This window comes from Saimiri boliviensis, chromosome 8 (assembly GCF_048565385.1).
Source record: "Saimiri boliviensis isolate mSaiBol1 chromosome 8, mSaiBol1.pri, whole genome shotgun sequence".
Taxonomy (NCBI): domain Eukaryota; kingdom Metazoa; phylum Chordata; class Mammalia; order Primates; family Cebidae; genus Saimiri; species Saimiri boliviensis.
The window spans coordinates 107,943,058-107,955,273 of NC_133456.1; the positions used below are offsets into that span (position 1 = coordinate 107,943,058).

Below are 12,216 nucleotides of genomic sequence, written 5' to 3' on the forward strand. Positions count from 1 at the left end.
TCTACATATTTCAAGTGAACAGTTTTATAATCACAAAACAATACATATTACTTTGAATAAAGCAAAGTCAGCATTGACTTCTTTAAAACTTTTAAAACACAATTCAAAATACCACCACTATATAATCCCTATAGTGAAACTTCACATGTCAAATGGTCTTCTGGGACAGAATATAAATTTCCTAGTGACATCTGTCTAGCCCTGGGGTCTCACAGAGCTGTGGTGTGGAAAAAGCCACCTGAGGAGAACAGCGCAGGGGTTCTGGCTTTGGCTGCATCTGAGAGTCACCTGGTGGGGAGCTTTGACAGCCCCAGTGCTCAGACACGCCCCAGACCGTAATAGGCCTGCGTCTCCCCGAGGAGGGACCCAGGCAGGTGTTTTTCTGAGGTTCCAGGGTGCTCCCCGGATGCAGCCACACTCGTGAACCACTGCACTGAGTGTTACTTTCCGTCTTCCTCCTTCACAGGAGGCCCCTTTGTGTGGATTCGGAGGGTCTTTGGGGGCCCTCTGTACACACCGCGCTGTGGAGGGTCTCGGGCCTCGCTGCTCTGTATAGGAATGACACGGGATGAGCACAGAGCCCCGTCAAGGCGAACGCGTCCTCAGTGCCGGCCTGGCCGAGCCCGTCCTCCGCCACTAACTGTCCTCTCTTGGGCCTCCTGCAGGAGCTACAGTGATAGCTGTTTCCTGGATTCCTCCCTCTATCCAGAACTAGCTGACGTCCAGTGGTACGGGCAGGAAAAAGCCAAGCCCGGAACCCTCGTGTGAGCCAGCCCGGCCTAATCTGACCGCCTCGACGCCATTCTGAGATCACCTCACTGCCTCTCATTTGCCTTACCCAGACGCACGTCACCCTGCACCAGCTTCGGCCCTCAGCACTTTTTTTCTCCTGTCTCCACATTCCCTCCCCTTTGAAAACTTGACTGAGGAGACATTCTGGAAGGTTCCGGTCCCACTGTGTGTCCCCTGGCTCTCTTGCCCATAGAGAGCCAGACACCAATCCTCAATGGCACCTTGGTGGCTTCCCCCTGCCATGACAGCCCCTAAGCCAGGAACCGTCAAGGGGGCCGGCTGGCATCCAATTCCTGCAGACAAGTAGTGCTGGGAGAGAACCGGAAAGGGGACTTGAGTTATAGGGTGACCCAGAAAGACGACTCAGCTGTGTCCAGCCTGCCACCCACAGGCCAACCAAGCACTTCACCAAGAGGAGGCCTTGTGGCATATTCAGTTTACACCTGAAAGACTCCTTGATGAGACAGCTTGTGGGGAGCGGCTGAGGGGGAGGGAGGATAAGCAAGCAAGCTCTCGACACCAGAGACGCATCGGAGGACCACGATCAGTTCTGTGCTGCCAAAGATTAACAAAAACACAAAAAAATTAAGAGGGGCCAAGAGGAAGACATTCTTTCTGCAAGGAAATTGCTTTTAAATTCTGAACTGCTACTACACACAAGTGAAGGTCAGCCCTGTGTACACTGGTGTCCTCTCTCCAGCCTGCTCCCTTCATAGTCCACTTCTCTCTCCGTAGAAAGCCTGAGAAACTAACCCAATGCAACGGTGAAGACGAGGGAGTCTGGGCTGGCATTGCTGATTCACAGTCGCCATCCATCTGGACACGAAGAGAGACCCGCGGGAGTCGTGGAGGATACCCTTAGCCCCAGTCCAAGCAGGGGGTTCAGCCAAGCCCAAGACTCAAAGCTGCTTTCCTTTCAGGATCTGTAGTAAACGTAAGGTGACAATGGCCAAAAGTGGTTCTCTCCCATTAAAACAACCAGTAAAAGCATATCCTGTTTTTTTGCACAAGGTGTTTCATTTTCTTTTTTTATGGGAAACCAAGGGAAAAGCACATTGCGACCCATTCAGTGTTTAACTGTCGTGGCTCATATTCTGTTTGTTAGCACTTGTGTGACAAAAAAGCTCAGATCCGACTTCTCCTGTGTGTCACTTACTCCAAGAACCCAACGATGCCCGTAGGTAGAAAGATTTGACTCACGTGTCTACTAGCCAACAGGCAGAGCAGGGGTGAAAAAAACAAGAGCAGCTCCCAAAGGGCCCATGTGTCTACATCATCAGTTACCGTCACGCACCACAGTTGTGTGCAGACGCCAAAAGAGGAGGAAAGAGGAAGAAAAGTTAACGTGTGGGAGCTGCACGTTTACATGTGTTTTGAGCTATGCTTCAAACACAACTGGAAAGCCATCAATCTTCAAAGGCCTCAAAAATGCTTTTATAATAACAAGTGCACAACCTTAGTTGGGTTATTTAAGATGGCACAAAAAGGTGGTATGCTGTGCTTTTGGCGCAAGTGGTGGGGGGTGGGGGGGTGGTCATTTTTCTCTAATGACTTCCTATTGAAAAGGCATTTGACTGCCAGGGACAGGAGCCGGAGGGGGTAGTTTTGTGGGAAAGCAGAACTGAAGTTAGCTTTAACATCAAAGGAACAGAAAAATCTTTGTTTTTCATGTATGTGGAATCCAAGAATAACCATAGGCTCTACCAGACCAGGAGGGTAAGGATAGACATTAAGACAGAATAAATACTCACGGTGTTCCTCTGCTGCAGTCTGGAGACCACCGAGAGTTGGGCTGGGGCACTCACACCTGGCTGGGGCCTGCCCAGGACAAGGCCGGCCGTGGCCGCCTCCACGTCTCTGTAGATGATTCAGGGCCTGCTTTTCCCAGCTCTATGCATGGCTGGACTGGTGAGTGCAGCTTGCAGAAGGGATCAGTATTCCCAGGACACTTTAGGTGTCCACCTGCAGGATAAACAGAAACCGGTTATGATATTATTAAATGATTCTAGGGATTCACTGGGGGATATTTTTGCTGCTTTTATTTTCATGGTCAGAGCTACAAAGAGCAGGGATTTTTCTCCCTTTCGCATTCAGAAACATTACACATTGGGCCGTTTTTCTTTCTCTCAAAGATGATACATGAATAATCAGACTGAACTGTGTGCAAGAGGAAAAGTCAAAAGGGTAACAGAAAGTGATGAGGTTACATGTTACAGGTTCCACACCATGCCCAGTAGCATGAAATCTAGTCTGGAGAAAACCGCATCAAGAGTCTAACCCAGTTGAGAAGCAAGGGATGAGACGCAAAAAGTCTACAAACTTGGGTTATGTTTTCAATTTGGGGGACAGAGAAAAACGGGGTGGAGCAGGAATTACAGTTCTAGCAAACGTCATGATAGTCTGGTAGTCACGACAGAGATTAAGTCAAACAGGTTTTACTGTTTCGCTGAGTTCAGTTAATACAAAATGTACATAAAGTGTTAGTCCTTTGAGGCTGACATGATTAATGATCAGTGTGGTGGGAAATGATGTAGTTATTGTACACACACACTTGCAAACTCTTTATATATCCCTATTTCTTTAAAACAAAAGGTGAAATGCAAAGTCCCTGGTCTGATATAAAGCCCCTACTGGATTCTTCGGATGCGTATAAGAAATTGCCTATTTCAGCCAGAAGACTGGTGCAAACACATACATCAGACTATGTTGTGAGCCAGGTTGATTTTTTATTTTATTATATGCAGGTGAGTGTTGAATCTGTTAAAATTCCAATTTGTTTTCATTCAGTATTTAGTTCTAAATATAGCAAACCCCATCCAGGTGCTATCAGACGACCAGTTACTGCTTAGTTAACTAGGTGTAAAGTTTTACATATACATTCATGTCAATAGTTTATTACGAGTTGTGTAAAATGGACTCTAGTTTAATAACGGGGGGGAAAGAGATTAGGTTGCTCCTGAAACTGACTGTAGAGCATGTAAAATGATTTTACTGGATTCTGTTCAACTGTAATCAATGAAAAAGATGTACGTTGTAGACAAAGTTGCAGAATTAAAAAAGAAATCTGCTTTTAATTTATTCTTTTTGTATTAAGAATTTGTATAGTACCTTTACATTTTGCAAAACAGTGTTGTCAACACTTATTAAAGCATTTTCAAAATGAAAAGATCCCAGCTGCCTCCTGGAGATTTTGTTCCTTTGTCGGAGATAAATGCCTGTGTGTGCTCCAGGAATCTGTAATTCAGGTGCTTGTGTCCTCAGTGGGGCTCCTTTATTAAAGTCAGTCTATGGATGGTATTTTTATGGGCTTGCTAGATGATAGAAGCTTTATTTGATCAGCAGAGGTAAAATCCCTCTTACTCTAGTTTCCTTTTGTTAACTGTAGAAGACAATATTGTCTACATCATGTATTCTTCTTACTACAAAAAAGGACTTGAGATTAGAGGTCAGTCTTTAGCAGGATACTATCTCAGCCTTTGCATCACTGTTCCCTGCCAACAGCTGCCCATGTGTAATATGTGCCAGTTTGTGCACCGTCCCTGCAGGACAGTCCACAGCAGAAGGAACACTGAAGGAAGCTAGGCTTTGAGGGATCATCCTTAGTCTCTCCATGCTGTCCCTTGGTTCCAGGTAGGATGCAGAGGGTCACTCACACGGGCTGCTCGGGCTCTGTGTGACCTACCATTGATCCTCTATGCTGACACTGCAGCTCAAACCCTGTCACCGAGTCTCAATCACGCCACCACAGCAAGTACCTACCAGGACTGCACGTACAAAGAGCCCCCGACTTGCGGATGAAATGGTAACTGGTTGACCCGAGTAGAGACTGCTGCAATTGAACCCCTGGCCCCCTAACTTAACAGGCATCTCTTACTAGCAAAACTGGAAGTCTGGCCTCCAGCAGCAGCCCTGGATGAAAAGCTCCTGGATGGGAAGCCCTGCAGAAGCCTTGGCCAGTAGAGCCAGGTGATGCTGCCAAAAACGAAGACAATCCACTGAGAATCACATCTGGAAGTGAGCCCATCAAGAGTGTTCTCTACTTCCTACACCCTAAAAACTGCCCATGGGAGACCCTGAAGCCTCCTTTCCTTGGGGAAGCAACCAGCCCATCTCAAAATAATCTACACTTAAAGGGACCTTATGTAAGTCTCTTACATGTAAATATGTCACAGTTCAGGAAATTAACTATTACCTTCTCATTAAGCTCTATCACATGAAAGCAACTGGATAGGAAGATCCTCTTCCCATTTCTTTCCACCCCTTCCTAATTTTCACCTCTTCATCTATCAATCTATTTATCTGTCTCCCCTTTCATTGTGCCAAAAATCGTAATTCCAAACAGTTATCAAAGAACACAAAGTAAACACCCCACTCCTAGTAGAAGGTATTACAAGCCAGCTCTTTATTAATTACCGTTTTACCGAATTACAGTTCTATGTAAAACTCTTTAAAAAAAAAGACGAGTGTGAAGTCACCACTGATGAGAGCCACCAGGCAGGCAATGGATCTCCAACAAAGTCACTTCATTGCACATTTGGTGCAGAGTTCCAGTTCTTAAAAGCTTACTCTCACAGATGAGACAGACAGGCGCACAACCACATATATGGGGAAAGGAGGTCACCAACATTAAACAGGAAGAATAGATTAAAATTATTCCCGAGGATAAGCGATCAGAGTGTGTAGACAGGGCGTCTCTCATTGGGACCTGAGTTGAGTGGTCAGAGATGGCAGGGAAAAAGTAGAAGTGCTGCAGAGGTAAAGCCTCTGCATTCTCCAGTAAAGTCACTACCTACTCAGGGAACAGCTGAAGAGCCTGCATTGCATTCAGAAGAATAAAGCAGTGTGGACAAGAATTGCAAGAGCCCATAGGATTATAATGGCACCAAGACTGACTTTTTAAATCAGAAATCCACTTCTACCTTCATAATTTTTCTTTTTTTAAAGGTGGTGTTTCACCATGATGGCCAGCCTGGTCTTGAACTCCTGACCTCAGGTGATCCACCCACCTTGGCCTCTCAAAGTGCTAGGATTACAGGCGTGAGCCACAGCGCCCGGCCTACCTTCATAATTTTTATCTCCACAAGCTGTTTTTTCCTTCATTAATCCATTTTCTCTCAAATGCACTGCAACTATGCTTTCATCCCCTCCACTATACTAAGCCCGCTCTTGTCAGGGTCAACAATGGCTCCCCGCAATGCCAAATCCAATGGTTAATTCTGTTTTCATCTAGTATCACTTGCCAGCAACACTTGCTGGTGTGTGAAGTGGGACACTTCATTGAAACGCTTTCTTCCCTGGAACATCAGGATGCCACGTTGTCCTGGTTTTCCACCTGTTACCACAGTCCAGGGCTCTCCTTTTCAATCTCCTTGGTAATTTTTCTTCCCTGACTTCTTGGCATTGGAGTGTCCCCAGGCTGTCCTTAGACTCCTCCTCTTTATTACTGACAATTACTCTTTACATCTCCTATCTAGTCTCATGGCTTTAAATGCCATCTTTATGTTGATGACATCTTTATTTATCCCTACATCCTAGACCTCCTCTCTCAAAGTTGTACATCCCACTGCCTACACAACATCCCCATATGGATGTCTAATGTGCTAACATGTCCTGAACTAAACTCCTGACTGTTCCCTCCAAATCTGCCTCATGAATGACCATCCTCAGCTCAGGTATAGGCAACTCCAAGCCTTCCAATGCTCAGGCCAAAAATTTTAGAATCATCCAAGATTTTTCATCAGCTTTATTTTTCATCAAGTTTCTTTTCCTTGCACCTCACATCTATACAAAACAGATGCAAATTCTCTGCCCTTGTAAGACTTAGATTACACTGAGAGTGGAGGGGGCCAATAGAAAGTAATTTCGGTAACATAATAGATTAAGAAAGCAGGATATGGGCCGGGCGCGGTGGCTCAAGCCTGTAATCCCAGCACTTTGGGAGGCCGAGGCGGGTGGATCACGAGGTCAAGAGATCGAGACCATCCTGGTCAACATGGTGAAACCCCGTTTCTACTAAAAACACAAAAAAATTAGCTGGGCGTGGTGGCGCGTGCCTGTAATCCCAGCTACTCAGGAGGCTGAGGCAGGAGAATTGCCTGAACCCAGGAGGCGGAGGTTGCGGTGAGCCGAGATCGGGCCATTGCACTCCAGCCTGGGTAACAAGAGCGAAACTCCGCCTCAAAAAAAAAAAAAAAAAGAAAAGAAAAGAAAGCAGGATAGTGGAAGATTTAGCCTATGACAGAAGGAGGAACAGCTTTTTCTCCAAAGCAAGTAAGACGAGATGCTGGTGGGTTTGGAAGTAGAACTAGACCTTAAGATTGCCTCCATATTCAAGCTGTATGAGAGGGGTAGGTGAGGCCACCCTCCAAGTGAGATGGGAAGAAGGCAGCAGGGTAGGATCAGGACAGAGCAGAGGTGTCAGGAGAGCTATGGCAGGGACGGTCTGGCTGACAGTGGATGCTTAGACTGTGAATTTCCTCCAGCAGCAGTTACTACAGTGTCAGAGCATGGGAGAAGAGAGATTGAAATGAATCTGGCTTGCGTTTTGTCATCGGGTATGGCAGAGCAACAAAAGCATGCGAGGATGGAAGGGACTGGAGGGTGACTGAAATGATGGTAATGGGATCCAGACTGACTGAAGAGGAAAGGGAAGCTGAAAAGGTGCTGATTAAGTAGGAAAAACAGAGGAGTGAAGGGACAGAGGTCTTAGGAACTGCAGGGTGGGAATGAAGGAGGGAGCAAGGAGAGGTCTTCATGACCAGGGTGTAGGTGAAACATTTGTGTCCCCTAATCCTGCAGCTCTCCCCATGGGGGTGAATCACATCATCTAGGGAGAGATCCCTATATTGCGATGAGGAAAGCTAGTGAAAAATCCACCTGAGCTTGGGATGGTGTAGAAGCGTACCTGGATCTCATGGCCCTTATCCAGGAGCTGAAAACCTGGTTGCCAGTTGTATCTCGGACCAAGACCACAGCAATTATTCTAAGAGATATGTCAACCAGTGAGTGAAGAGATGGGAGGCAAAAAGGGGCAGTTATCACAGTTTTAACGGCAGTAGGCAGCCACCACGCTTAGGGCTGGGAACCACAGGCAAGGCCCGGATCATTAAAATGTGGAAGCTTTCCCAGGAGCTGGGAGTGAATCCCCTCAGGAGTGAACACCACTCTCCTGGTACCGGCACCTCAGAAATGTGAGGATCCCAAAGAACTGGGATTCAAAGCTCTCAAGAGGGGGCACCAGCCGACAGTGCTGCGATGTTTGAGTGGCAAGACAAAGCTGGTTCTACGAGTGTGGAAAAGCACACCCTGGCACCTACTGTTCCTTGTGGAGTGAAGAGCCACTGCTCAGTTTGTCGAGAATCACGGCTGTGCCATCGTTCTTAGGAACAGGAAGCGAACAGAAAGGGGCAGCTCCCTTTTTCCCACCTCCACGTTCCAATCTCTTACACGTGTGTTCCTGGTGGATCCTAACAAAAAGCTACCCGGCAGAGGACAGATGTGGTTTGCAGAGTCTCATGACAAAGTAGAGTATGGAAGGTGTGTCTGGAGCTGAGACAAAAGCCTCACAAACACCTCTCCTGACCAGAAACTGAGCCCTTATCCTGAATCCTGGCTACAAGTTCCGAATCAAAGGATGAACTAACAGGCTCTTAAATCTCAAAGAGACCTATAAAATCTACTGCTATCATATTTAAGACAAGCTAATCTTCAGCTTTTTAATTTTATAAGGGTCAAAAACACAAGCACTTTCTGGCCCGTGTTAGTGTAACATGAGTTGCTATCTCAGAAGGAACTGTAGTAATAACAAGTCAAAGCAGATCAAGCTGCTTTTCCCAAAATGATGAAATCACAATCATGTATTTTCTCAGCCAATTCCTTATAATAAATCTCTCTCCCTCCCCCGCCAACAACCTTCTCTTTCTCCCTCTCTAGCTCCCATCTCTTCGGTTTTCTGTAAAATACTGATAGAGCAGTTGAAGTTTTACACAAAATGATTCCAGGATGCCATTTAAAAAACCCAAGCTTTATCTTCTGCTCATCTTCATCAACAAGATTGCAGGATGGACACCAAGCACCTATGCATCACGTTCACAGGGAAAAGAAAATATCTGTCAGTTACGTCTCTCTTTCTCTTAGAAAACCAACAGTTTTCCAGGAAATCCTACTCACCCAACAGATTCCTATCTGTATCTTCTTGGCAGGATCATGTCAAATGACCAACCCTAACTACGAAAGGTCCTGGTAGGGCAAGTTGTTTTAACTGTGCACATTACAGTTCCAAACACATTAGGGCTCTGTTAGTAGAGAGAGAATGAAATTTGGGTAAGCAACTAGCAGTATCTACACCACATATATATGGCACACAAACTTGCACACCAAAAACAGCAAAACAAAAATAGCCACGTCTCAAATGAAAACAATCCAACATTTAACAAAAACGTGCAAAAATTCACATAATTTCCTCTTCTCACAGATCTTACACTCTTAAGCACGTCATTTAAACAAGAGGAAGAATTGTTATTTAAGCTTGACACATTATTTGATTTTTATAAACTCTATTGGGCAAAGATAGTTGACAAAGCTTACATCAATATTTGAGTTAGTCCTAAGAGTATTTCTCCATTGCATAAAAAGTAACCTAGCACAAAGGGAAGCCACCGAGTGGAAGGTGTATTAGCAATACAGGTATGTAGCCAGAATACAGAAAGTACTGTAAATCAGTTAGAAAAAAGCAGGCAATTCTGTAGGGAAAAAATGGACAAAAACAGATATTGAACAGGAACTTCACAAAAGATAATATCCAAATGATATTTAACATATTTCCATTAAACATATGAAAAAAGTACTCAACTGTACTAATCATCAGGGAAATGCAAATTAAAGCCACAATGTGATACCATTATGCTACCAGATGGGCTAAAATGAAAATGACAGAGGACATATCAAGTGTGGCAAGGAGGTAGAGTAACTGAACTCTCACATCTTGCTGTGGGAGTGTCAACTGGTACAAGCCCTTTGGAAAACTCTTTGACAGTAACTTTATTAGCCAAGTTTATACATACCTTATGTCCCAGAAATTTCATACCTTGGTATATATACAGTCTTGTGAATATAAATACAGAAATTTATGTTCACCAAGAAACATATACAAAACATCCCATGCAAAAACCAGAAACAACTCACATGTCCATAATCAGCAGAATAAACTGAGAGAGCATCAAGACTGAAAAACCACAACTACACACAGTGAGGATGAATAAATATCAAAACCCCTAAGTTGAGTCGGAGAAGTCAAGCACATACTGTTTGATTCTAATTATAAACAGGCAAATTTTAAGCACAGGCAAATGGGGTTCTTTCTGGAATGATGAAAGTGTTCTAAGACCGTGGTGATGGTTGTATAAACTCTGACTATACTGAAAACCTTTGTACACTTTAAATGGGTGCAACTAATGGTATGTGAATTATTACACATCAATAAAGGTGTTTTTTAAAATTATGATGTTAGAAATTAGGATCATGGCTATGACTAGCAGAGGACATGAAGAGATTTCTGGGGCGTTGGTAAGTTACCTTTTCTGATCTGGGTGCTAGTTACTTGTACTTTGTGAAATGTTTACTTTGTGAAAAACCTATTATGATGTGGTAGTCTAGTGATTTTCTGTGTATATGTTATACTGCCAATAAGAAAATTTACATTAAAATAAATGTAATTTAGCACTGAGTCTTAGGAAATAACTTTTAAAGGGCCAAACTACTTTCCTATCAAAAGACACTTGGTGCATAACACTAGACTCCTTGCATCTATTTTTGCCTCAAACCTGTCTCATACTTAATTATTTTTGAGACAGGATCTCACTCTGTCACCCAGGCCGGAATGCAGCGGCGTGATCACTGCTCATTGTAGCCTCAACCTCCTGGGCTCACATGATCCTTCCACCTCAACCCAAGTAGCTGGGACCATACGTGTGTGCCACCACGCCCAGTTAATTTTTGTATTTTTTGTAGAGATGAGGCCTCACCATGTTGCCCAGGCTGGTCTCAAACTCCTGAGCTCAAGCGATCTGCCTGCCTTGGCTTCACAAAGTGCTGGCATTACAGGCATGAGCCACCACACCCAGCCAAACCTATCTCGTACGTTAACTGACCTCCCATTTATTTTGCAATACCTGGTTTCAATGTTGCTTTATCCAACAATGTGCAGCCAGCCCAAGATGCTCACCTACGCATACTGCCAATTTTCTTAGAGATGACTTAAAAACTCCTTTTCTCGGTTCTTCTATAGATGTCTCATTTTAAACTTCAGAATTACATATTAATTACATATCACTACAGAAGTATTTAGCATTGTGAGGTATTCGAGGTTCTATAATCTGCTAAATTTCACACTAACCTTCAGAGCCAAGTGTTATTTCCATGTTACAAAAAAATCAAGAAAGAGCTATGGTCCTTTTGCCCTAGATTCATCTAACAGGTCATTTCCTTAACTCTACTGATAATTGCTTTAATCAGTGGTTTTCCAAACAACTCCATTAAAAAGCAGACAAAGGACATGAACAGACACTTTGCAAAAGAAGACATATATACAGCCAACAAACATATTAAAAAAAAAATCTCAACATCACTGATCCTTAGAGAAAAGCATATCAAAACCACAATGAGATACCATCTCATACCAGTCAGAATGGCTATTATCAAAAAGTTAAAAAATAACAGATGTTGGCAAGGTTGTGGAGAAAAAGAAACGCTTTTATACTACTGGTGGGAGTGTAAATTAGTTCAACCATTATGGAACATAGTGTGGCAATTCTTCAAAGATCGACAGACAGAAATACCATTCAACCCAACAATCCCATTCCTGGATATATAACCAAAGAAATATAAACCATTCTAAGACACATGCACATGTATGTTCACTGCAGCACAATTCACAATAGCAAAGACATGGAATCAATCTAAATACCCATCAATGACAGACTGGATAAAGAAAATGTGGTACATACATACCATAAAATACTACACAGCCATAAAAAGGAATGAGATCATGTCCTTTGCAGGGACATGAATGGAGCTGGAGGCCATTATCCTTCGCAAACCAACAGAGAAACAGAAAAGCAACTACCACGTGTTCTCACTTTCAAGTGGGAACTGAACAATGAGTACACATGGACACATGGGGTAACAACACACACTGGGGCCTGTTGGAGGGTGGCGGATTGTGGGGGAGAAGTTCAGAAAGCATAGTTAGCGGGACACCGGACTTAATACCTGGGTGATGGGATGATCTGTGCAGCAAGCCACCATGGCACGTGCTTACATATGTAACAAACCCGCACACCTTGCCCATGTACCCCTGAAATTACCATAAAAGTTTGAAATTTTAGAAATAAAAAATCAGTGATTTTCAAACTGACCACCGTGCAC

General features: G+C 44.0%; 1 protein-coding gene across 13 annotated transcripts in view; it reads left to right on the top strand.

The window, feature by feature from the left end:
• The window catches only part of FRMD4A (FERM domain containing 4A), a 682,989-nt gene extending 675,893 nt beyond the window's left edge, over positions 1–7,096 (top strand). For all 13 annotated transcript variants that reach the window (XM_074405013.1, XM_074405018.1, XM_074405014.1 and 10 more), the window contains one exon: positions 666–7,096. In XM_074405013.1, coding sequence (XP_074261114.1) covers positions 666–768 — 103 coding nt within the window. In that variant the 3' untranslated portion in view covers positions 769–7,096. The remainder of the gene's footprint in view (positions 1–665) is intronic.
• The last annotated feature ends 5,120 nt before the right edge of the window (positions 7,097–12,216 follow it).